The sequence below is a fragment of the Sturnira hondurensis genome, unplaced genomic scaffold, assembly GCF_014824575.4.
Source record: "Sturnira hondurensis isolate 20B ecotype Veracruz unplaced genomic scaffold, ASM1482457v3 Scaffold0022215, whole genome shotgun sequence".
NCBI lineage: Eukaryota > Metazoa > Chordata > Mammalia > Chiroptera > Phyllostomidae > Sturnira > Sturnira hondurensis.
In genome coordinates this window covers 2443318-2468361 of record NW_028094846.1, presented here as the reverse complement: position 1 = coordinate 2468361, position 25044 = coordinate 2443318, and the positions used below count along the sequence as shown (strand labels likewise).

General features: G+C 60.9%; 2 protein-coding genes across 8 annotated transcripts in view; one reads left to right on the top strand and one right to left on the bottom strand.

Annotated features, from left to right (window-relative positions):
* Positions 1-8189, top strand: part of CD247 (CD247 molecule) — a 60833-nt gene extending 52644 nt beyond the window's left edge. Inside the window, exons 2-8 of one of the 2 annotated variants that reach the window (XM_037035308.1) lie at positions 3001-3104; positions 4072-4134; positions 4516-4596; positions 5500-5535; positions 6120-6176; positions 6793-6834; positions 7647-8189. In XM_037035308.1, coding sequence (XP_036891203.1) covers positions 3001-3104; positions 4072-4134; positions 4516-4596; positions 5500-5535; positions 6120-6176; positions 6793-6834; positions 7647-7712 — 449 coding nt within the window. In that variant the 3' untranslated portion in view covers positions 7713-8189. The remainder of the gene's footprint in view (positions 1-3000; positions 3105-4071; positions 4135-4515; positions 4597-5499; positions 5536-6119; positions 6177-6792; positions 6835-7646) is intronic. The other variant, XM_037035309.1, reaches the window with a different exon arrangement.
* Positions 8190-10499: 2310 nt separating this feature from the next.
* Positions 10500-25044, bottom strand: part of POU2F1 (POU class 2 homeobox 1) — a 107468-nt gene continuing 92923 nt past the window's right edge. For 5 of the 6 annotated variants that reach the window (XM_037035302.1, XM_037035307.1, XM_037035303.1 and 2 more), the window contains 4 exons: positions 23179-23530; positions 22505-22593; positions 20515-20879; positions 11079-11090 (listed from right to left, as the gene is read on the bottom strand). In XM_037035302.1, the coding sequence (XP_036891197.1) occupies positions 20569-20879; positions 22505-22593; positions 23179-23530 (752 nt within the window). In that variant the 3' untranslated portion in view covers positions 11079-11090; positions 20515-20568. Of the gene's footprint in view, positions 11091-20514; positions 20880-22504; positions 22594-23178; positions 23531-25044 lie in introns of all 6 variants that reach the window. The other variant, XM_037035304.1, reaches the window with a different exon arrangement.

Genomic DNA, 25044 nt, shown 5'->3' with positions numbered 1-25044 from the left:
CCACACGAGGACGCCAGCCCAGCACACCAACACCTCCCAGCCCAGAGAGCCTCCGTGTCCTCACTTGCAATCTGTCTGTCCAGATGTGGGGGGTCCCTTGAAGGTGGGGCTGCACCCAGGAGATGGGTCCCCCATCAGAGCAGGGTGCGATGGAGTGGGGCAGGGAATCAGGCCAAATCCTCTGACTTCCAGGTTTGTCCAGTCTGCCTCGTGTGGGGGGTGCAGAGGCTCTGGTCGCAGGGGCAGAGGCCGCTCGGGCCGGACCTCACCCCACAGCTCAGCTGGGCGCAGGGTGCCCTTGCATGCAGCTGACCTCAGGGTCTCACCCAGCCCTGAGAGTAGACATGATTGCCCTCCATTTTACAGATGGAGAAACTGAGGCCAGGAGATGGGAGGTGACTTGCCCTACCTGGTGGGAGGGGAAGGGACAAAACCCACCTGACACCCAGCCCAGGCTTTCTAATTCAATATCCCACCCCCCCACACACACACCAAGCAGAGGCCCAATGAATATTTAATCAGTGACATCATTGAACTTGGCCCTGGGCTCCTCATGGAACTCTCTGGGCTCCCCCCACCTTGCTCAGGCCCAGCCACTCCCAGCACATGCACTGCTGGACCAGGCGGAGGGAGGTCCCTACCCTCCACCCTGGGCACACCACACCTGTCATCACAAAATGAAGCTGCTCTTCAGACAGGAGACAACCAGCCCCATCACTCACCTCTGGGGAGGCGCCCAGTTCCCCTCCCCCACCGCGCCTGCTCTGCACAACCCAGGGAAACATTGCTTCGTATTTGTTCTGGATTTACTGTCCAGTAAGTTTTCTGTTCTCATTTTATGTGACAGGTAGCCAAGCAATTTTTCTCCCAGGCCTCCCTCTGAATCCCAACCACCCCCATAAATCGCCCATGGCCCCTCCTCTCCGGTCCTAAGAGAAACGATTACCTCGGTTTTGGTGGCCTCTGAGGGGAGAGGGTGGCTTCTCCCCTGAGAATCCCACCGTGCCCGGTGGCTGTCTGTCCTGCACGCAGTGCACGCGGAACGGGGGCAGGAGGGCGGGCCGGTGGAGAGGAGGCAGCGCCCCCCCCCACCCCCCGCTCTTACCTGCAGCACTAACAGCCGGGGCGGGGGTGGGGAGGTTGGAGGTGCGATAGACCTGACCCACTCGCGTTTTGTCTGTGGGGCGCTTGGCAGGACTCAAGCTCCTGCCCTGAATGTCCATGAGGAACCCGAGGGCTGGACCAGCCCCACCGGCAGACACCGGGTGCAGGGACGGGGCGGGAAGGACCGGGCCTGAGTCGGGAGGCAAGTGGATCAGGGGGCTGGTGTGGCCCCGACAGGGGTCTGGGCTCCGCTCCCAGGAAAGGGGTCGCCAGTGGCCTCTGAGCAGGGACTTCACGGAGTTTACAAGGCTACCAGCTGCCCCGGCAGGGAGGGGCCCTGAATTAGGGAGTCAAAGGTTTGAGGACAGAGTGATTCACGGGGCGGGGCGGCGCAGGGGGTGTGTGGCTCTGGGGCGGCCTGTGGGAGGGGCCGAGCGTCGCCCCTGTGAAGGGGGCAGGGCCCCGCGGAGGAGGGAAAAGCGGGGCACGCTGCATCTCAGGCAGCCCCCCACTGTGTGGGCTGCTGGGCACCCTGAAGTTCTCTGGGCCTCAGTCCCCGCGGCGTGCTGCTGCGGGGGTCTCACCATGACTGCATTAAAGTGGGATCTGGCACAGAGTGAACACAGAGGAAATGTTACCATTTCCACCGAGTTCAACAGGAGAAGACGCTTAAGAGGGTGAATAACTTGCTCCCAAGTCGCAGATGGGAGGGATAAGACGGCGGCGCTCCAGGGCACAGTAGCCACTCCCGCAGCGGCCACCAGAGGGCGCCTCGCCCTCAGGACCGACCGCCGCCCGGGCGCACCTGGCACCCGCGCGCCTGAAACACCAGGCAGAGGGTGGGAGCCGGCCAGACGCTGCGCCCAGTGGTGCGGGGTGAGTCGCCGCACAGGTCCCTAGTAGGAAGGACTGTCTAGGCTCCAGTCCGCGCCCCCTCACTCACAGTTCTGTGAGCTTGCACATACAATCTAACTTTTCTTTACCCTGAACATCCTCGGCGGCCCCTTCCCCAGCCGCCCGGGACTCCAGCGCCAGGGCCAACCAAACCCACTCTCCTGCAGGCAGGCACACAAGGGTTGATGCGGGACAGGCCCCCCCCGGCCCCGCCCCCCCCCCCCCCCCCCCCCCCNGCGAAAGGGCCTCTGAGCGGCTCTGTGTGGCTGCCTCGCTTGGTCCCCAGTTGGGGGGGGTGTGCAGGGACGGAAAGGGAGACTGTGCAGAGGGAACAGCACAGACATGGACGCAATGGTCAGGGAGAGCAGGTGCGTGAGGCGCACAGTGCGGGGCTGAGGCCTCGAACGGCCTGCGTGAGCAGAAGGCCAGGGGTCCGGGTGGGGAGGGCCCCCAAGGTTCCTTGCTCTGCTGTTCATGAGACCGCTCGGCCCGGGAGGGGAGCCAGCACAGGACCCCACTGCCCTGGGCAGCGGTGGGGGTTGAGGGCGGGCTGCTTGGTCCCTGGTACCGAGGACACTGGGGTCAGGGAGGGAGGGAGGAGGCACCCAGACCCTCGAAGTTCTAGTGACAGCAGAGGCTGGAATGTCCTCATCTGACCTTCACTCCCGTCCTGTCCCTGTGGGGGGCCTCAGGGAGCCACACCCCTACACTGAGGGGGCAGAGGCTTCCAGAGTCCGTGGTGCCCGTGGGGCTCAGGCACAGCTGCCCCGGTGGTGCCCAGGCGGCTGTCCTGAGCACAGGGGCAGCCTCACTTGCCCCCCATCTCCCATTTCCACTTTCCTCCCAGCTCTGTGGCCCCACCAGGTATCACAGTGCTACAGGGACAGGTGAGGTTTTCCCAGGAGCTGGTCCAAGGGGGTGGGAGGGGCGTTGGGGTCAGAGAGGAGCTGGGGACATGCCTGTCACCGGGGCCTGGCTAACAGGTCTCTTCTCCTGGCACAGACGCACAGAGCTTCGGCTTGCTGGACCCCAAACTCTGCTACCTGTTGGATGGGATCCTCTTCATCTACGGCATCATCATCACCGCCCTGTTCCTGAGAGCGAAGGTGGGCGCCCCTGTCTCTGGGGGAGGGTGTGGCCCCCGGTCCGTGGATGTTCAGAGGGTCCATGGTCTCGCAAAGTCTTGAGCATGGGTTGTACCTATGGCTTGGTGTCCACAGGCTGAGCAGGGACCAGCCCAGTGGGCACATTGGGTGGGCTGGGGACCCCGGTACTGGCCAGTTTAGTGAGGAGCGTTGACATGTGACACCAAGGTCTTGGTGGGGGGAAGCAGGTACTGCTGGAAGGAAATGGCCTTCTACTTGGGTCTCTCCCCAAGTCCACTGTCCATCTGCCTGCACAGGTCCCTGGCAGGAAGTGGGAAGTTTGGCCCCAGCTGGGTTTCCATGGTGCCTCACAGGGCCTGGGTTTCTTGGAGGAGCGGGGGCTGGAGCGGCCCTGGTGGGCGGAGGACGAGGGAGGTCTGACCGGGAAGGAGATCCCAGCCCTGTTCTCACTGCAGCACCCCAACCCAAGCTGTTTGGGAGTTGAAACTTGGCTGTTTTATTGGAAAAGCAGAGTTGTGCGGACTTTCTTTTTAACGTCTGAATGAGCCACCCTAGGTGTCCTCCCCTGCCCCGGGGCTCTGACCTGCAGAGCCTGGCAGTCTCCGGCTGAGGGGGGAGCAGGAAAGGAGCGGCTTGAATGCACCCTGTGTAGGTCCTCAGGACCCTCCACCAGGGCCAGGCGGGACGCAGGCAGCACAGGACTGGGACCTGACGCAGCCACGGGGCCACCATGGGTCTGTCCTCCGAGATGCTGGGAGAAAGGGCCTGGGAATATTCTGCTGGACACGGAACTGGGGAGGGCACTGCGCGGGGTGACCTGAAGTCTGCCAGGGCCAGCACGGTGCTGCTCATGTCCCTGTGTGGGGTGGGGGCCAGGAGCAGTGGGGCTCAGACTGGGCCACCAGGCAGCGGAGCGAGGTGGTGGCCCCGCCGGGGCACTCACGCTGTGCTGTCCCCTCTCTTCCAGTTCAGCCAGAGTGCGGACGCGGAGGCGCAGGCCCAGGGCCAGGGCCCAGGTCAGCTCTACAATGTGAGTCCGCTTGGCCGAGCAGCCTGCGGGGCCCTGGGGGCCTCGGGCAGGCACGGCCAGCAGGGAGAAGGGGCGTCCTCCACTGCACCCCGGGAAACCCAGGCAGTAATACGCCTGTGCCGGCGGGTGCTGTGAGGCCAACAGGCTCTAAGGACTGGGCACTGGAAAGGCCCACTCTGCGCGGTGTGGGCGCGCACAGGACGGGGCTGTCAGGCTCCTCCCCTGCGGCGGACCCCCGTGCAGTCAGTGACCACCCCCCCACCCGTGGTAACACGACCCGAGAGACCAGTTATTGCCACCCCCAGTCCCTGCTGCTCTCTCAGAGCCCCCAGGGCTCCCCGGAGGTACCCCCACCCCGCCCCTGACACGTTCCTGTTTCAGGAGCTCAACCTGGGGCGGAGAGAGGAGTATGACGTGCTGGATAAGAGGCGCGGGCGGGACCCTGAGATGGGAGGAAAACAGGTAGGACTGTCTTATTTCTGCCTGTGCCAGTGTGTGCGCATAGGGGTGGGGGTGGGAGGGGCGGGGACTGGTGGGAGGACCCTTCAGGGCCACCAGCACACACCGTCACTGCCCCGGACCCTGCCTGCGAGGGACCTGGGCCCAGAACAGCTGGAGGTCCCTCTCCGGCTGGCCCCGCCCCCAGGGCTGCATCAGTGTGCCAGCGCACGCGTGCACGCACACACGCACACACGCACGCGGTGGGAGCAGCACTGCCCTCCTGCCCAAGCTCCCCGAGCCCCCAGACTGCTCCCCAGGCCCCTGAGATGCGCTCCCAGTGGCACCGTCTGCCCCAGGGGGACAGACCAAGAGAGCCATGTGGGAAGGGGTTCTGGATGCTGGGTCCCCCTGAGAGTGTGGTCACCGGGTGGCTCTGTCCCCCTGCTGTGCCAGGGCAGGAGCTGGATGAGGCCGGGACCATCCTGCCTGACACCAGCGGGGACACTGATGTTCCCCCCAGCACCCCCATCTGAGCTGTGCAGGGTGTGCTCTTGTTAGAATGGGGGGACCCCATCCATGTGCTTGACACCCTGCCCCAACCCCCAACCCCTCTCTCCTTACCTGGACCAGGAGGGGTGAGCGGGTGGGGCCGGACGGGGCGGTGGGTCCTGCTGAGCAGCGGCTGGCGCGCTCCCAGTGGGGGTGCTTGGTGCTTTGCACCTTCAGCGAAGGCCTCACTTGTACGCTTGTGCTACGGGGGCGAGTGTGTCGGCCAGGGGACGGGCTACCAGCAGACACCCAGCCAGCCCAGACACGGCTGGGCTGTGTGCAGGGGACTGTGAGGGGCCCACAGAGGGCGGGGTGGGCGGGGCCGCTGTCCCCAGCACGACAGCCCCACACCTGACCCTTGCCTGTCTCTGCCAGCAGAGGAGGAAGAACCCACACGAAGGCCTCTACAACGTGAGTGGGGCTGCGGGAGGGTCCCCTCCTGTCATCCCCGGGCCTCCTGTCCCTCGGCCCCAGCCCATGGTGCAGGTCCTGGGGGTCATGGAGGCGGAGCCTGCAAGTCAGGCTGGGCGGGCCCTCCGAGGGCTCCCATTCCCCCGTGTGGCCCTTCACACCCTTCACGGGGAGGCCGACCTCACCATCCCAGTGGGCCCGACACTGTTTACAGACGTCACTCTGGGTCTGCCACAAAGCGGGGGCCTGGGGGAGGCCTGGGAAGAGGCACCCCTGCCCCCCTGCAGCTGGTTGACAATGGGCTCAAACGCATGATTCTGGGGCCCGGTGAGCCCCGAGTGGGTCCCCTGCCCGTGTCCCGTGGCTGGGACCCTGTGTCTCGCCCTCCCAAGCTGCTCAGCTCCAGGCAAAGGGCTGGCAGCCAGAGCCCCACCCGAGGGCTGAGGAGGTAAGAGTGGGTGGGAGCTGGCTCTTGGCAGACGAGTGAATAAGGACCCCCCAACTTGGGAACCGAGAGGCCTGGTGTGGGAGGGGCACCGAGTCTGCTGCAGTCGGGGACCCGTGTCCCATGCTCCCCCCTCCAGGCGCTGCAGCGGGAGAAGATGGCTGAGGCCTACAGCGAGATCGGGATGAAACCCGAGGTGGGTGCCGCTGGCTTGCAAACCCGAGGACTGGGGGGTGGGGGCGGGGGCGGGCTCCACGAGGAACCTCCTGGCCTCCCCGGCCCATCCACACCACCTGCTGAAGCCTCGTGGTGACCGCGGGGGCGAAGGTTAACCCACTCCTCCCCACCTGGCACGCAGAGGACACCGCTGAGGGGCCGGAGCCCTGGAGGATTCAGAACCAGGCCCCGATGCCAGGGGGCCTGAGCCTGGTCCCAGCAGTGCAGGTCTGTCACTACTGACATGGGGGGCCTGTGGCACCGCAGGCTCTGGTCACAGAGGACCTAGAGCTGGGACAGACTCTGCGGTCAGGGCTAGTGACCCCATGGAGCTGCTGCTCCCGCAGCTTCAGTGACCAGCCAGGAACCACAAGGGCTGTGTGGAGGCCTGTGTATTCCAGTGGCAGGCAGCGTGGCGCGGACCCCTGGAACCGGGCGTCTGCGTGGATCTGAGTGGGCAGAGCAAACCTGGGCAGGGCCCAGTGGAGCCTGGTCCCACCCTCCCTCTGCAGAGGCCGGGGCCTGACCAGTGCCCTCGAGGGGGCGGAAGCCACGGCTGAAGGCCTGACCCGCCCCCTCCCCCTTCTTCCCCGCAGAACCAGCGCCGCAGAGGCAAGGGGCACGACGGCCTCTACCAGGTAAGGGCTCACCTCGCACCTCGAGGCCCACCAGCACCTCCTTCCCTGATGGCCCCCCGGCCGGGGAGGGAAGTGACAACTGGTCAGGGAGAGCGGTGGGTGGGGGGGCTGGGGTCCCAGCATTCAGGCACCTGACAGGGTTACCCTTGGGGGCTGGGGCGTTCTGGGCACTGACCCCTGGAGCCAAGCAGCCATTGCCTGGGGCTGTGCCATCCGGCCCCGGGCCACCACCCGGCCCGTGCAGCCGCTCGCCTCGGAGCCTCAGAGCTCGGAGGATGGCAGGACGGGTGGGGAGGCTAAATGGAGAAAATCGAGAACGGCAATGAGTTTGACAAGGAAGTGCCGCAGCGAGGTGGCTGGTTTATGCACATCGGGAGATGACTACACAAATGTCACCCCAGGGGTCTCCTCTCACCGCTGCCTACCACTGGCTGCCCTGGCCAGGTCCCAGCTTGGTCCCCTCACTGACTCCACTCTGACAGGCTGGCCCCAGTCGCCGTGATATCATAGGGGCCCTGGGATGTGGCTGAGAACAGCCTGCCTGTGTCCTGGCAGACGGAGCTGTGGCGGTGTGGCCTAGGAAGAGGCGGCAGAGGCTGGCTGGGCACAGTGCTGCGGAATGCAGTGGGGGTTCAGCAGGAGAGGGGCTGTTCCTGGCCATGCCCAGTGGGGACACCACTGTCCCCCCCGCCGCCGGGAACAAGGGCCTGGTCCCTGGGCCTCCGGAGATGGGTGGACACTTCTTGTTGGCCCAATGGGTTCCTGTCCAGACGGGCTCTGGCCCACTGCCTTTTCTGACTTCCTGTCCCCAGGGGCTCAGCCCGGCCACCAAGGACACCTACGACGCCCTCCACATGCAGACACTGCCCCCTCGCTAGTGGCTGGGTGCACGCCCACAGGCCAGCCCTGCAGACACGGAGACTGTAAGGCCCAGGACAAACCGTTTCTGACCCGGCTCGCACCCCTCACCACCGAAGTCTTCCTCTTCCAGAACAGGACGCCTCGCACCACCGTGACCGTTTGGTCCCTTCCACTCCCAGCCCTTCACTCACAGGACGTCGCCTGGTGCCCTGTAAGAGGGAGCGTCCCTGGGCTGTGGCCTGTCCTCTAGGAGCCCAGGAGTCCTCAGTCTTCTGTTCGGGGACTTCGGCTCCTGCCTGGAGGGTGGGGGCAGGGTGGGCACTGCCCCCAGCCGAGCTGTTTGGAAAAACCCCAGTGCAGCCCGGCACGTCGCCCCCACCGAACAGTCTGTCCTGTGCTGTCCGTTTACAATGCTGTAAATTTGGCTTCCGTTGTCAGCCGTCCATCCCCCAACCCCGCTTGACAGCTCGCAAGGGGGCCAGGGGGCCACAGCCTCCTGTGAGGGGCTGGGCCAACAGTGCGGAGGTTCTGGAGCCCCAGGGGCCCCAGACTCCCTCAGCTGGCGCCCCCCTCACACACTGTGGCTGGGGCCAGACACCCTGGGGCTGAAGGAGGAACTCACCCGTCTGCCTTCACGGGGAGTCTGCCAGGAGCGAACTGGTGTAAAACCCCGTGTTGGCACTGAGCGTGACCGGGCGGGGAGGCCACAGTGGGGCCAAGGCCATGTGTGTCCTGGGCACTGGTGCCCGTCACACTGAGTTCAGGGCACACACGTCGCTGTGCAGGCCTGCAGGGAAGAGTCACACCACCTGGACCCACAGAGATCCCGGAGGACAGGGGCCCGGATGGACACCCTCTGCTTGGCCAGGTTGAACTTATGTCGGTTTGCTAAAGCCACCTCTTTGCCTAATAAACGCTTTGGTGAAACCGCTGCTTTAGGCCGAGCTTTATTTCGGCAGTTCCTGGGGACTGGCCTGCCACCAGCAGGGGGGCAGACGGTGAGGGAAGAGGGGCCCTGCGGGCTGGGCTCAGCGTGGTGCCGGCCGTGGGGTGAGACAAGCCCCAGGGGCTGCGCAGCACTCAGGCGCCGGGGACACACAGCACTGCCCTCAGAGGGTGTCGGGGACGTGGGGACAGCGCCGATGACACAGCACAAACCTCAGGCTCCCGGGATCTGGGAGGGCAGAGGAGGACAGAGGGCAGGGGGTCGGTCCCCTCACAAACGGCAGGTGGCCTGCCCCCTCCTGGCAGGGGCTGTGGGTAGGGCCTAACTCGTCAGCCCACCGGCCGGTGTTGGGCAAAGGCTTTGGGACCCGAGCCTTCACTTGTCCAAACAAGTAGCTGGTCAGGGCTGTCCGGGGTCCAAGCGTCTGGGACCCCGACCGCAATGACGAGCGCCGCTGCCAGGCACACACGTCACTGCTCCCAGCAGCTCCTCTGTCCCCGCACCTGGCGAGCCCCCGGGGAGGAGAGAGAAGTATCAGGGATCATTATAGGGTTAGGGATTTAACTAACATTTTGCCCCTGGTCTCAGCCCCAGCCTCTGAAAGGACTCAACAACCCTCAGCAGCACCAGGACATCTGGGGGCGGGGGGGGGGGGCGAGAGCCGCTGCTAGGATGTGCAGAGGAGTCGGGAGGGCTGGGGTGGGGGTGACCTCCAGGGGCGGGAAGGCCTCAGATGCACTTCCCCCACTTGAGCCGGCGCCCCTGGCTGTGCTGGGCCCTCTCTCATGGGCTCTCCAAAGGCAGGCGGGGGCCCACCTGCTGGTCAGGCCCAGGAAGCCTCACGCGGCGCTCTAGTTCCAGGTCTGCTGAGCTGGGTGGCCGGTGCGGCTTGACATGAGGGAGTGTGATCTACTGTGTCAAGAATTTGGAGGCAAGGTGAGGGGGGCAGAGCCGGGGGAGGGTGCTGCATGCAGGACGACCACAGAGAGGGGCACCCTGGGAGGGGACCGAGTGACATCCTGACAGACAGAGCCCCAGAGCCAAGGTGAGAGGGGCCCTTGCAGTTGGAGAGAAAAGGCAGCAGCAAGAGAACTCCCCTCTGGTGGGCAAGTCGCAGGGTCCACAGGCCACCGCAAGTGGGTCAGGGCACACCCACCTTCCAGGAAGAGCGCCGGGACCCCAGAATCGCGCTGGCCCTGTTTCCTGCCTCCTGAGGGTGTGGCCAGTGGGCTCTGCCTTCCAAAGTCCTCATCACCCCGGTGAGCACACCAGCATCTCTACCAAACAGGATTCCTGTCGAAAACTTGGAACAGTTTTAAGGGAATAATATCACCCACTTAACTGCAAGCTGTAAATACAAGAGGTGGGGCTGGAGAAGGGTGGGGAGAGGACTCCAGTGCCCTCCGGCTGAGCCCAGTGGCCGACAGCTGCCCCCTAACTCAAGGAGTATGTACGCCACATCCAGTGGGCACCTGTGAGACAGCCCCTCCCAGAGCGGCAGTCGTGGCAGGGCCCCCCTGTGAGGGCACAGTCCCCCCGTCCTGTGGTCCACAGCAGCCTGGAGACACTGCTCGCGGAGCAGATCCAGCGGGAGGGCTCTGCTGGGTGTGCTTGGGCAGCGCAAACAGTGACACAGGCAAAGCCGAGTTCGGTGTCAGTTCTGTGGTCAAGTTCCCAGGGAAAAGGGGTCTTTGGAGAGCCCCCTCGCGGGGTCCATCAGGGGCTGTTTGTTGGTCTGAAAAGCCCCCGACTGCTGGCTCCTGCCCACCCCCCCAGACCAGGGGGAGTGGGGTGTGCAGTACCCAAGTCTTGACCCAACACTGTCAAAGAAACTCAGGACAACATGGGAACACTTGGAAAATGGTTTAATGGTGTTTTACAACAGAAATGAACTGTACAGTTACAGTCGGAGTTCATATCTATAAAATACAGCAGACAGACACGCCTACACAGAACCTAGGCTTTCCGCCACTCACTGCCACGCACAGCCTCTCCCGAGCCTGCAGCCCTGCACGCAGCCTGGGGAGGGGGGTCACAGGAAGGGGACTTTTAAGGAGACAGCACCACTCACACCCTACCCACCCCCCGACTCCTCAGGCCTAGGGAGAGGTCAGTGAGTCCCCCCAAATGAGAAGCTGCTTGTGTTTCCTGGGGACCCAGACAATGGAGCCCCCGATTCCAAGTTATCAGCTGAGTTTTATCAAATATTCCTCTGGTGGGGGGAATAGCTACTCGGGTGTGGTGGGGCTGCAGTGAGGGGCCGTAAGACGGCCACCCGGACAGCAAAGTCACTCTGAGGAGACGTGGAAGGACTCCCAGCCCAGGACCCTGGGGCCGCCACCGCCTTGTGACAGCTGCCGGACAGTGCTGGGAAGAATCGTTTGCACGCATTGGGAGTCTCCACACCAGGGACCTCCAACTCACATTGTCAAGTACACGAAACCAGAGGCTTGGGGAGGCCCAGGGGGCCAGTCCCGCCCTGTGTCCTTCCCCTGACGACAGTGGGAAAGCACCCCTGAATCAACGTTTAGAAAACATAGCAGGAAAAGAAAAAGGCGGGGAAGTCACTTAAAGGCAGAAAGAAAACAGCGTCAGAAAAACACAATCACTGTGTCTTTAAAACAGAACAAAGCCCCAGCTGGGAGCAGGAATCAGCGAATCAGCACTCCAGGTTGAACGTGGAAGTTTATTACTGAACAGCATGTACACTCAGAGGCTTTCATTGTCTTTGTTACCGTGAACACCCAGGCAGTGAGAACTGTTATGTTAACACACACAGAGACCACACCCCAAACATACAAAAATACTATTATTTCAAACTACCAAGGGTAGGACAGTTCAGTTACCTCCATGCTATGACTTTACACTAAACAAACGACAAGTTAAGCGACATTTTTAATATCCCAGGAATATACCAAAATATACATCTAAGCTTTGGAATTTCTGAGGTCAGACTAGCGGCGTGAGTGCTGGGAAGCGCACGTGACACACGAGTCTAAGGTTTTGCGGGACGGAAGTCATCTTTGGTATCCGCGTCAGGCTGACGTTATCCATCAACATTTGGATTCTGCTTTGGGATAGAGCTTGTGGGACCCTAGAACCAACCCCCCCAATCAACCGAGAGTAAAAAGGTCTGTGTAAAAAGCCCCTTTGCTTGCACCCCCCGCCCCCCGGTAAAAAGCCACAGGCATCTACCTAGCACAGAAGGTCGGGACAGAGGATGCATAGTTGCACAGTGCAGAAAGGGGACCAGCTACGTTGGGGGTGACAGCTCCGCGATCGCCTGCACACTTCTCACACCCGGGATGGCCACCTCCAAGTGTCCCGGGAAAGGGACAGGGACAGAAGGCTCCAGGGCCCTGGGCACACGCCTGGCCAGCGCCCAAAGGTTAGCACCCGGCAGAGCAGCCAGGCCTGCGCCAAAGTCTCCAGCCCACCCCCAGTCCCAGGCCAGGCCCTGCTGTGGCCGTGGCGGCTGTGGGTGGACGGCTGCTCGGTGGGTTTGTCTGCTGAAATGCCAGGCTGTTCCACGGCGCGGTAACGAGTCGGCCGGGGCCCGATGTGCACCTCTGCAAACCTGATGGGGAGGGCGGCGGCCTGCCAGCCCCGCTGCACTGCGAGCCAGAGCGCCACAGACCAGGTCGGCACAGAAGACTGCCCTTCTCTTTGGTTTTTTTTGTTTGTTTTGAGTTTATACAATCATTAAGAAATCTTTGGTTTTGGCTGGAAATTTAAAAAACAAAACAAAACCAAACAAAGAAACCACCCTCCCTGGCAAACGGCAGCAGCGGCGGCGACATGAAGACGGGCGGCGCCCTCCAACGCGGAGTGGGGTTGAGGCTGAGCTACATTCAAAGGGAAGGGCTGGGCGTGGGCGCAGCTCCCGGAAGCCGTGAGACGCGAGATTGTCAACTTATAACGACGACAACGACAACAACTTAAATATCTGGATCTCCTTCGGTCACATCAAAGGAACGACAGTGAGATGTGTGTGCAGCAGTCGGCGCCAAGGGGCCTCTTTGGTGCTGTCCCTCCCACCCAAGGTCCTGACACGCAGCAGAGTGGGAAGGCAAGGGCAGGAGCTGGTGTGTGACCAGCGGTCAGAGAGGGGGCGCAGCTGGCCAGCCCCCGAAGGCGGTAGGGGCTGCAGGTGGAGACCTGTGCAGACCCCTTGCAACAAAGAGAAACAGAAGATTGCAATTTGCCCTCAGTTCGCAGTGGCTTTCCAGCAGCGGCATACAGAGGTGCCAGAGGCCCCTGGTGCTACCGGTCAGAGCTCGGCAGGGCTCTGGGAGGGAGGGCAGGCTTGGCAACCCTGGGGTTTAGAGACAGTCAAAGCGAGCTCCTCAGTCATGAGCTGGAATGAGGTTTACGGCGGTCCTGGGCTGCAGTGGGGAAATGCCTGCGCTCACTCGCCCAGCCCTGGCTGCCACCACGGATGAGGGGACAGATGGACAGCCTAATGGGGGAGGTGACATATCCACGGAGGGTGAGGGGTGCACACAGGCCTGCTCCCCAGAGTTAAGGGGCTGCAAGTCCATCTATCTCCCCCAGACCTAGCCCCAGGGCCGACAGTGCAGGCTGCAGAAAGGCCACGTCACAGAGGTGGCCGGTCTCAAGTTCGCAGCACAGGGGGCGAAGCACACCCCACGCAGGCCCATGCAGGTCAGAACGGGACAGGGCAGCTGGCCTACCACAGGTCTGTCCCTCACTAACAAAACCATCACCCTCTGAAAGTGCATTGATTTTCCTGCCACATGGCTCCCACAGAGACGTGGGGGGCCCCGGGCAGCACAGGGTCCTGTCCACACCTGGCTGTCCTGTCCCTCTGAGGACCCAGCTGTGCAGAAGCGCCTGAACACCTCACCTGGAGCAGTGCCACCTGCCTGCAGGCTTCGGGGCGCGCTGTCTGAACTCAGGGTCCCTTGGCTGCACTCAGCGGAGTGGACATGGCCCACCGAGCACTGCAACACACAAGTGACAAAGGAGTCCCAGGGGGACTTCCAAGCAGACCTCAATGTTTCTTCGAGGGGACCTAGGTTTGGGGTCCGAACCATCTCAGAGGGCCCCACGTTTGAGCCGGACAGTGGTGCAGGGTGGCGGAGCCCTGTGTAGGGTGGGCAGACCCAGGGACCCAGAGGGTCGCAGAGGGCGTACACCCTCTCCGGGCCCTGGGGGTCTCATTCTGCAACCAAAGTGGCGTCCACTGAGCAAGCTGGTTTCCCCTTAGCCCCACGTCAAGTGCTTCCATCTCCCACGCCCCGCAGCCTGCCCAGAGGTCTGGAAAGTCACACGGTGCAGACACCCTTCCACGTGGCATCCAAACAGGCCCGTCAGAAAAGCTTTCGTGAAGTCCGACAGCCTCACAGTCTTGCAAGAGTATTAAAAGAGCGATACATTTCTTGCCCCTCTCTCCTTGTCTGGGTCCCAGCAGCGGTGCCTGGGACAACACGCTCCTCCACTCCCGGAGCTCAGCTGTCAGGACGCCCTGGAACAACGCCCCGGAGGGCCAAGGGCAGCCTCATGGCTTCCCACATCACCCTGCTCTCGACAATGCTCACCCTCTACAAGGGACAGAACGACAGTGCATCGAAACGTCGCCTGAACTCAGACCGGCTGCCCTGACTCTGCGAATGTTAGATGCAGGGAAATGAACAATTCCACCCCTCACCCCGCCCCCCCCCCCCAATTTCCCACAGCTCTGAGAAACCTCACGGCAGCCCTGGGCAGCCCCACCTGCCCCTCAGACCTGCAGAGTGGACGAAGGACACTCTTCCCAAGCCGGGACAGCCCCCAAGGCCCCCTTCACAACACAGGGAAGGGGGCATGGAAGGGACAAAAGGCAAGCGGTCCCAAACGTGGGCTGTTGGCTCCCAGTCCGCTGCCTGTCCAGGAAGTGTGAGGATGAGCAAGGACCAGCTGTGTCTCTGGCAGCCACGCCCGACCCCTGACGCCCTGTGAGGTTCTGGGTCCCTTTTGCAAATGGCCTTCCTGGGACACACCCCAGGGAGCCAAGCCAGCCTGCCCGAAGCTTGGGCTGAGGTCTCTTTGCTTTTCCGGAATGTGCACACCCTCCCCGAAACAATAACATACCCCTCAGTCTCACCTGCCAACCATCCCCAGAGGCCACCACCCTTCAAAGGTGGGAGGAAGCAGGTCAGCGTCCACCCCTTGGTTTGGTGTTCTGTTTGTGTTTTTGGTGTGGGCAGACTGGCCTTGGCAGGAGGAAAGGAAGCCCGGGCTGGTGGTGCCAGCTGCTAGCACAGCGTCCAACAACTCGACTTGGGAGGGAAGAGCCTACCCCACCCCCACCTCCCAAGCCCTGCACTCCGGCTGCTTCCCTCCAAGTTCAAAGGGGCACTTGCGGCCACTTGCGCGTGTGCATCTCTGCCCTCAAGTCTGCTACGGGGCGGGGGGGTGAAAGACCTTAGGAGAGGCCAGCAGGGTCGGTCTGGGGGCACAAGCAGGCAGAGCAAGCGACATTGATGCCCAAGGGGACCCTGAACCTGCGGGTGGCCCTGCAGGCCAGACCACAGGTGAGGCCAGTGGACCCTCCACCCAGAGGGACGGCACCACCTCCTTTGGCAAGTCAGACACAGGAAAACAGACACCACAGCAACAGTTTCCCTCCGCACCTAGTCACCTCGCCCCCCGCCCCCCACGCGCTGTCGCCTACAGACAGGACCTGACACGCAGAGCATCAGTCAGAACACACACGCACTACCTAAGTGCTACAGCTAGAGTTACTCCCACTACGTATAAAGTTCTTTCTTCTTATCTATTTGGTTTTGGGTTTAAACCAGTTCTGCAACAATGCTAACCTATGCTGAGGTATTTCACGGAGGTGCCGGAGCTCACTGCTGCCCTCCAGCGTCACTCTCACAGACGAGGGTGTCGCCATTCCAAGAGAGAAGGGAGAAAGGAGGAAAGGAGACCAGACCCCAGCCCCACCTTGTTCCTCACAGGCTTCTGCGTCTGGCTGAGGCCAAGGGCAGGAGGCCCCGCGGGTGGGAGGCCGGGGCAGTGAGCAGCGCCGCGCACAAGCCACGTGGGAGTCTGGGTGTGAAGCGGGCAGCTCCAAGAAACACCCCTGCCCATGGGCAGAACCGTTGCAAACGGCTGCCCAGGAAACTCAGGGCACCCCCCACAACGTCTTTGGGTAAAGAGAAGGGTGAGGCTGACGGGGCTCGGTCCGCCTCTAGGGGTGAGTGGGCCAGGCCCCCACCTCAGCCCAGTGCCTGGTGTGTGCTGCCTCTGCGAGGCCGGTCCGAGGTCCCGCAGGGCCGCAGGGGCTTGTTATCCTTCTCAAAAGTAAGGTGAGCACTAAGGAAGAGGGACCGTTTCATTAAGTGTTGTCCTCAAACTGTCTAAAGATGGAAATGACTTCAAAATGGCAGGGCTATGAACAATGTCACACAGTGAATGCTTTTCACACACACACACACACACACACACACACGTGAACCCACAATGGTTACGACCAGATCGATCGTCCTTTCTCACTAGAGTAACCCTAAAATTCGATCTTTGGCCTGCTCACCCTCTCGGTTCTATTAACACGGTTGGAAGGGGCGCCTGCTCTGAGCTGACTGAATGGAAAGCGCCGGCCAGGCCCTCTCGCCGCCGCGGGGTCTCTTCTGCAGCCCTGGGTCCTTGAGTCGCAGCCGCCACCACCCACGCACCGCCCGAGGCCCCCACTTTTCCCTGCCCGCCCGAGGCCCCGTCTTTCTGGCCCGATGCATTCACTGTCCACCTGGTGAGGAAAGTTCTGGGAGGGAGTCGTGGCTTGGCGACAACTCTGGATTATGACTGCAATGAGTTTCTTCGGCGGGCCACGCGGTTATCACACACTAATTGCCATCTTTACTACCAGCATGTATAACTCTGGAAGTCTACGTTAATGTCCCATATTTGCAAATGTAGCCAGCTTTCCTAGCAACTTAAATAAAAAATTTAATGTTAAAGATTGGGTTGAATTTAAATATTGTATCAAGCAAGTATCTGTGCTTCTGGGTAATACAGAAGGTTTTCTCTGCCTTCACAAATGAATGAAGGAAAATAGGGCAAAAATAATATTTTTAACAAAGAGGTATAATTGTGCTTCTTCCCCCCAACAATGAATTATGGAGAACCAACCGGCAAGATAATCTCACTGAAATTTTTAAATCAGCCCCATCTCCCCTCTAAAGAAAGACTGCAGTCTCTAGCAACACCACCGTGGCGCACACACAGGTGCGACCGCACACGGACGGCAGTGGGGCCCTGGGGCCACGCTCTGACGATGAGCTGCATAAACGGGGTCAGGACCGAGCTTCCTCGTGAAGTAAGCACAGGGAGCGTGCACGAGACTGCACACAGACGGGGACGACTTCTGGGACCTGCACAGGGAGCCGCACTCAAACGACCTGGCACTCGGCTCACTTCCGCAGCCAGGAGCCCGACCCACCTCCTTGGCCCTTCCGCTCCGATCAGACCTGCCCGGGGCACAGCTGGGGTTCCTGGCCGAGTGCACCGCTGTGCGCAGCCAGGTGGACGGGCCGCTCGCCACTGCCCAGGGAGGGCCCATCCCCGTGGGCCGGCGCAGGGCCACGACGCACGCACCAGATCTAGTCTTTGGTTTAATGCGCTAGCCAATCCCAGGGGGGAAGTGAAATCAGCACAGACACGGGGAAGCCAGGAGACGGGTGTGCTGAGCTGCAACGGCCCACCTGGCCCTTCCTCCCAGAAGCACAAGAACTTGGACTGACACCTCTTTGTGGTCAGATGCCCCCTAATTTCCAGACTCCCCCCACGAGGAGTCTAATGCTAGGTCTGAGCAGCTGGCTTCGGAGGTTCATTCCACACAGAAAACTCTTCGAGGCAGTGGAAGGCGAGGCAGAGGGAGACGGGCGCAGACCGGCCGAGCAGGGAGCAGCGCGGCCAGCGGGCCGCCTGGGACGGGGCAGGGGTCTATCTCCGTCCCACGGCCAGCGACCAGCTGTTAGTGTTCCACACGATGGACAGGCGTGTGTAAGTGCAGCTTTCCTCTTGCAGCTTGTTTTTAAATAACAGAAAAAGTCAGTTAGCTTTGTCTAAGAATTTACTTCTTTTAAATGCAGGTTTCCAAGCCGGTTTCAGGCTTGGGTGTCCTCGTGGGGGTCCCTGGCAGGATCCCTTCTCCCGAACTGATGGAGGGGATGGACAAGGCCAGGGACAGAAGGCCATCGCCCTGGTGGCTGAAGTTGAGTATTTCTGTAAATGCTCCAGTCGCCTGGGAACCACAGTCGGGAGAGGGAGCGTCCTCCGAGCCACACAGGGAAACGGAAGGACGCAGCCTGTCCTCGTCCCTCTTCTTAGCCTTTGGGCTCCAGTCCCTCGGGACTCGAGGCTTCCTTTGGTAGCCACTTTGGGAAATTAATGCTATCGCCTCTAACCCAGTACTGGGGGCACCCGCACCCCCTCCCTGAACACTGCCTCTGAACCTGCCCCCTCCAGAGAGACCCTCACGGGCAGCGGCGGGAGGATCGACAGTCCTACAACCACGGGCACAGACTGCTCGAGAGACGAGTCAGGAGAAGGGACCACGCTGAACTGCGTCAGGGGGCAGCGGGCGTGGGGGAAAAGTGTGTCACTGCCACTGCCACTCTGTTCACACACCACACGAACTAAACTAGCGAGAACTCAAGTTCACGTCTGCCCAGAGGATAGTACAATTTACCAACATAAAAGATTAAAAGAAGCAGCAACTTTTACATAAAATTAATAAAGACAATGAAAAAGAAATTGTCAGTAGCATCTAACTCCTCAGTGGGTCTGAACCGCCCGACATAAACTAGCCCATCAGTACAGCAGCAGCTAAAATTGGCTTTGGTTCAAGCTTAGTTAAAAAAAACACAACATAAACACACACCACACGTGGAGAAGGCAGGTGGACGCCTGCTGTCTCCCAGCTTGCGGGCCGCTGACTTGGGAGGCGCCTGCAGATGGGGGCGGGGGGCACACTTAGTGAAGTACGACGGGGAGACAGAGCAACAAAGGAACCGACGAGGGACAAAAGTGTTTCTGGCCTTCGAACTTCAGCCACCCCCAACCTGGACGATCGCAAACACGCACGCACGCCGTGTCTGCTTGCTGGGCCCCTCCCCACGCCACGGAGACCCGAGTGTGCAGAACCCCACCCCCCCCCACGGCCCAGCGACCGGAACGGAGCAACCTGCCAGCCCGCAGCCCGTGGCTGGAAATCGGGCAGTGTGGGCTCGGACGGGCGAGGTCAGCGGGCACCTCGGATGCTGGCCGGCGGGGGCTCGCCTGAGTCGGAGAGGCAACGGCGCCCCCTGTGGTTCTGGGGCAGATGCTACATGCACAACAGGACAGGGCGGAAAGGGCTCCGACTCCCCTGGGGCCTCGCCCCTCTTCACCTGCTGCAGGAACTCTTCCTTTCCTGGGGCTCAGTCTCTCAGCCCAGAAACACCCGCAAATGGTGCCACAAGCTCGCCACCCCCACCCCCGCCTGCCCAGAGACCTTGCTGACCTTAGACCCGCCTCACAGGGCGTCACTGACCAGCCCAGGCGAGCCCCGCAGCGACCCCCGCACGGTGTGTGGAGTCCCTGCTCTGAGACCCACAGCAGCAAGCACGTGCCTAGTCCACCAGAGGACAAGGACCGTCTCGGGCACAGGTCTACAAGCCACCTGGGGAAAAGGAAGTCTGTGGCCAGAGGAGAAGGGGCAGCAACCTCGGACTCCGCTCACCAGCCCTCCTGGAGGCCAGTCACTGAGGGAGGACAGTCCAGCAGGGCTCCATCAGAAAACAGAGGGGGGAGGCGCACCCCAGTCTCGGCACGTCCGTTCGTCCCAGGCTAGGCCGGTCGGAGCAGTCTGCACAGAACTCTCCCACACAGTGGGACAGACACACACACAGCAACAGCAGGAGCACTTCTCAGGAGACGGAAGTCAGGAGAGCCACCGGGTCGGGCGTCTGCAGTAGTCTTTGCCCGCGGGGCCACGGCCCACCTGCACTTGAGCCCTGCAGGAGGCGGGAGCAGGAGCGGCACCGGTGGACCTGGGGCCCCAGCCTGGGGTCTTTCAGGATCCAAGTGAGAGCCACAGTCCAGCAGGAGCCCCTTCCCACGCAGAGGGCTCCGAAGGCACCACCTGACAGGGGCGTGGGCAGTGGGGCGTCTGCACACACCACCCTCAGCTTCCGCCCCGAGCCTCTTGCATAAGTGGCAAAAGAAAATCACGTCCCAGGACCTCTGTAAGAGTCATCAGGGGCAAGGAAACCAGCAAGAACATTTTGCAGCTGAGAACGCAAGTCCCCCCAACCGCATAGCCCCTCCCACAGCGTGGGGGCTCACTGACACAGGATCCAGGAGCGAGAGACAAACACATCCAAACTACATACGCATAAAAACCACCACGACGGTAATAGTAGAGATACAGTAACACGGGCCTAAGTTGTACCAGCTAAGAAAGGAACCCCCAACACAATTGATACTATTATAAACACCTTGTTAGGACTCAATGGCCTATACAACAGACCCATAAAAATGATTTTTTTAAGAAAAAAAGGAATTTAGACAAACAAGAGCCCCTTCCTACACTGGAATGGTAACCCACCTTCGCTGCCGTCCTGACTGCCGCAAACGATAAGTAGTGAGTAGTCCTTTCACTTATTTTTTGTTTGTTTTTGGTTTTTTTGTTTCTGCTTTTTTTTTTAAATTTTTCATTAGAAAGTTCTCCGATCCATGAAGCAATCCTGAAAAGACAGTGTTTTATTACAAAATTAGGCAAATGTTGTCCGGTCTCCATCCTTCTCTTCCGGCACGTGTCTCCTCTCCTCTCCTCTCCCTCACCCTCTCCCCGAAGCAGGAGGGCCCGCCGCACCAGCGGCCACGGCCTGGCCGGCAGCCCGATCGCACTGCGTGTGGAAGAGGCGGGCGGCAGCCGCTCACTGCGCCTTGGAGGCGGTGGTGGTGGTGGACGCAGCCCCGCTGGCAGAGGCCACTGTGAAGAGAGAGTTCTGGATGGACTCGGTGGAGGTGGAGGCGGCGTGAAGGCTGGCGACGGGCGCAGAGCTCCCCGCGGAGGCTGCGGCGGCGGAGACCAGGCTGACGGGGTTGCTGGTGAGCAGAGAGAGGTTCTGGGGATTCAGGAACAGAGGGGCAGTCACGATGTTGGGGGCTCCTCCCGCGTTGGCAAAGACCAGGTTCCCAGTCGCATCCAGTGACGTTATTGGAAGAGAGCCACCAGAAGCAAGAGCTACGGACAAACCCCCGCCAGGCGGAAGCAGAACGTTAATACTGCCCGGGAGAGGCCCAAGGACGCACCCGCTGGACCGGACTCCCCCTCGGCCCGGCTGGAAAAGGGCAGCCCCCCGATGACCACTGTCCTTAGTCAGAGTGCGGTCTTGTCACCAGCTGCAGGTCTGTCTTGGTTCTGAAAGAGCCGCAAGGCCTGACGAATCTAGTGACCCCGAGCTGGACGGGGATCAGGGAAGGGGAACTGTCTAATCTGTCAGAGCCGCATCTCTGGCACAGGACTTCACCTGATGTCGCCCACCTAGAAGCACCTGGTAAACCCCATAACTTTTCCAGTGCAGGTGGCCGACTTCCAACGACCTCCATGCAAACCGGCTCCAGTGAGTAAAGCTCTGAGCGCTGGTTAGCGTTCCTCGGTCCAACCAACCCCATCAGAAATGCGAGCACTTTATGGTTTCATACACAAGATAAAAAGCCATCTTTCAAAAGGCTTTAGTTTTAAAATAAATTACATGTCCCTGGTCAAGTGTGACATGTGACCGAGCTCGCCCTCCCTGAGGCCCCGCTGGTCCCCCGACTCTGCACGGAGCGTGGGCAATGAGGCCAGAGATGGCGGAGGGACACAGGGCCGAGGCGTGCGTCTCGGGTCAGGACTTGCTCAAGGCCTGTCTGAGCAAGTCCTGCAAGTGTATTCCAAATACACCGTGACAAGACCTGGGGCGCCTGGATGCGGTCTGAGACCCCAGGCGTAGGGCCACAGACCGGTTGGAGGTCTGCCCGAGAGTCCTGCCCCGCGGCCTGCGGTGACAGGAGAGCATTGGCCTCTGGTGCACCACTACTGCGCGAGAACCGGAATTTCTCAGGGGTCTGATCCCAAGGAGAGCCCCTGACTCACACAAGTGTGCAGGCCTCACCACTAACACAGCACTGTCTGGCGTTTTCTACGGCGCGGCGCGCTGCAGGCACATCGCCCCTGCAGCGCCGGCCTTCCCGACCTGGGCTGACAGCTCCCTTCGCAACCCAAGAGCTCTCACTCGAGCACAAACCGTCTTCACCTCGAGCAGAAAACCCTCTGATTCGCCCCGGAGTCTCTCAGACTGAGCCACATCCCGACTCGTGTGCTCGGACGCAAGTGAGACACCACACCAGGCACACCCAGCAGGACGGGCCGAGCGAGGGCTTCAGACATGCTCGAGACTGGCCACATGCTAAGGCCCGTGGGCATGGGGACACATTACAGCCCAAGGGCGAGCGTGCTCCAAGAAGCTGGGGCCCCAGTTAAGTCCCCTCCTCGGGTGGGCTGTCTAGGGGAATCTTAGGGTGGAGGCGAGGGCAGGGATTCACCTGGTCCAGCCTGCCCCAGGGGTGAGTCTTAGATAACCTTCTCAGGGGGAATTCTGCCCCCAGGCCTACACACCGAATAACGTGAGCACCAGCATGCAAATCCTTGCTTCTTACGACACACCGAACAAGTGTGTACCCTGTCTGGACTCACAGACCGTCACCCCCCGCTTCCCACACCACTGTTTCACAAGGGCCCTTTCCCGGGCCTCACATCAGTCTACCCGTCCATTTCTGCACCCCCCCGCCCCCAGCGGTGACCTCCCGCAGAAGCACCATACTGACCTTGAATAGTCGCCAGTGTGCTGTTGCTCATCAGAGCCGGGCTGAGTGCGCCGCCCAGGGTCCCTGGGTTGAGGCTGAGTAAGGCACCTCTGCAAGCGGAAGGGGCAGACAAGCTGTCAGCACGCACCATGCCGCGCCCACAGGGATGGCGGGCAGCCTGAGGGCTGGGGGAGCAAGAGGGGCAGGGGCTCATCTGCCACCCCTAGAACATGTGGCACACAAAGCAAACCACCGATGGCCCCAGTGTCACCTCTCAGTCCCTCTGACCCTTCTTTGCAGCACCTCATTCTCTTTTGCCAAAACAAAAGACAATGCCAGAAAAGAGAACGTATTTGCAGAGTTGTTCTTGATGTCTGACAACATAAAAGCAGGAACCCATTGCAGCAGCTCTGTCTGCTGGAGAATCAGAAGCGCGGGCTCTGTCCCTGGCCCCACCCTCCAGGCAGGCCAGTGCCTGCTGCCTGGCATCTCACCTGGAAATACAGGTGTGCCTCCTGCCCTTTCAGACACAAGCCCGCAATAATCAACAGCCCTGGTCCGCTGCAGAGCAGCCCACTGCAGAGAGCTCGAGGTGGGAAGTTTGCTTTGACCTTTGTGTCAAGGACCCCGCTGCAAAGTCGCCTGCCCTCCCAGGGGCCTCCCAGGGGCAACGGCAGAGGTGAAGAAGCCCTTACCCAGCTGCGAACTGCGACGGGGCCATGAGGCCCGGGCTCAGGCCTGCGGCAGCGGCCATGGCGGCGAGGCTGGCGTTGGCCGGCAGCTGCGCAGCTCCGGGCAGGGCGGTGGCTGTGGCTGTCTGGAGCCCCGCCGCCGTCACTGTCACCTGGCCTGTCCCCAGTGTAGAGGGCAGAGGGGTGGAGGCAGTCTGCGTCGTGCTGGTCTCACCGGCGCTGGAGGCCTCAGAGGCCGAGGCGGAGGCGGACGGAGAGGGGCTCAGACAGGGGGGCGTGATGGCGGGGGCGGCGGCGGGGGCAGTGGAAATCACGGTGGCAGTCGCTGTGCTGTGGGCGGCGGCGTCGGTGGTGCCTGCAGAGACGGCCAGGTCAGTACCCACACAGTCCTTTCCACGGCCCTGGTCAGTGCTGCTACGGCAGTGACCCGCGAAAACGCATCAGGACCACAGTTCAGGAAAGAACAAATGCACGCAGGGTGCTGGGAAGCTGGACCAAGAAAATGGACATAGGGGCGTGTGGGTGAACACACGGGCCTGTGTGGACAGCTGTGCATCTTACATACACCCACATATGGATGTGCACGCTTAGTTCTGCTGAGATGCCCTAAAACAGGGTCCCCCCCTCCGGGCCAAGGACTGGTACTGCTCTGGGCCTGTGAAGAACCTGGCCACGTGGCAGGAGGTGAACTTGAAGGTAATGTGCTTGAATCATCCGGAAACCATCCCCTGCCCGCCCGCAGGTCCATGGAAAACTGTCTTCCACGAAACCAATCCCTGGTGCCAAAAAGGCTGGGGACCGCTGCCCTGGGAGCACCACCACGGCATCAGCGCGTGCGTCCAGTGCCCACACCTTGGCCTCAAAGTGCCCTTCCTCACTAAGAGCTTGGAACTCTCGGAGGATCGTGAAGGTGAGCCCAAACGTCTTGTGTCAGAGAGAAAGGAACCCCTCGGAGTGCCAGGGATGTGCCAAAGGGCACAGGAGCCAGCTGAAGGGACTCTCGCTGGGCCAATATGGACAACTTCCACAGTGAAACAGGGGTACCATTCTAACCTGCGGGGCACAAAAGAGTGCCTGAGTCCGTTCTGACAGAGAGAAGTAGGAGGAAGTTCACCCGTAATTTTAATGGAGGTAAAAAAACATTTGTTCCCTTTTTATGTCATGGTTGGGTCACGAAGCCAAAGAGGTGTTATGAAGTTCAACGTGAGTGCTGATTCAAAACCCCACCCATGGTTCGGTGGCACATAACCCACCAGAGGTGAGTGACTGCAGAACACCTTATACATCATGCATCCTTAAAAAGCTTCTGAGGGCAATGCTGTTAATTTTAAGTGTATTTGGAAAATCTGCTACTTCAAAGGAGGGCTCAAGGGAAAAAATTTGTTTATTTCATAGTGAGTGTGTCAGGCACAAAGCAAGAAACAGATTAAAAAAAATCCAGGTCTTTTGCAAAGCCTACTACTGGCAGAGACAGACTAAATTATAAAACTATAAATTTATGACACCAGCAGGTAGGAATGACTAGTTCCTGGGGGAGCTAAAAAGTACTTGCAGGATGAACGGCCGGCCACATGAACCAGGTCACTCCAGGGCCCCCAGGGAGGCACACGGGCTGTGCGGGCCCACCTCCAAGGCTGCTGCCCCTGCGGGTGCAAGGAGGGCGGGTGCAAGGAGGCGAGTGGAAGCCAGGGCCCACGGGAACTCAGCCTCCCTCAGTGGGTCAAAGGGGGATGCGGGTGTTGTCTTGGATGCAAAAAGCTGCAGTTAAGCAAGGTTTCTAGGAGGAGTTACTTGAAAAAAAGAAGCCCTTACATGTGAAAGTATTATTTCTGACAAAATTAATTGAGCCTGATTTTCTGGAGTTCAGGG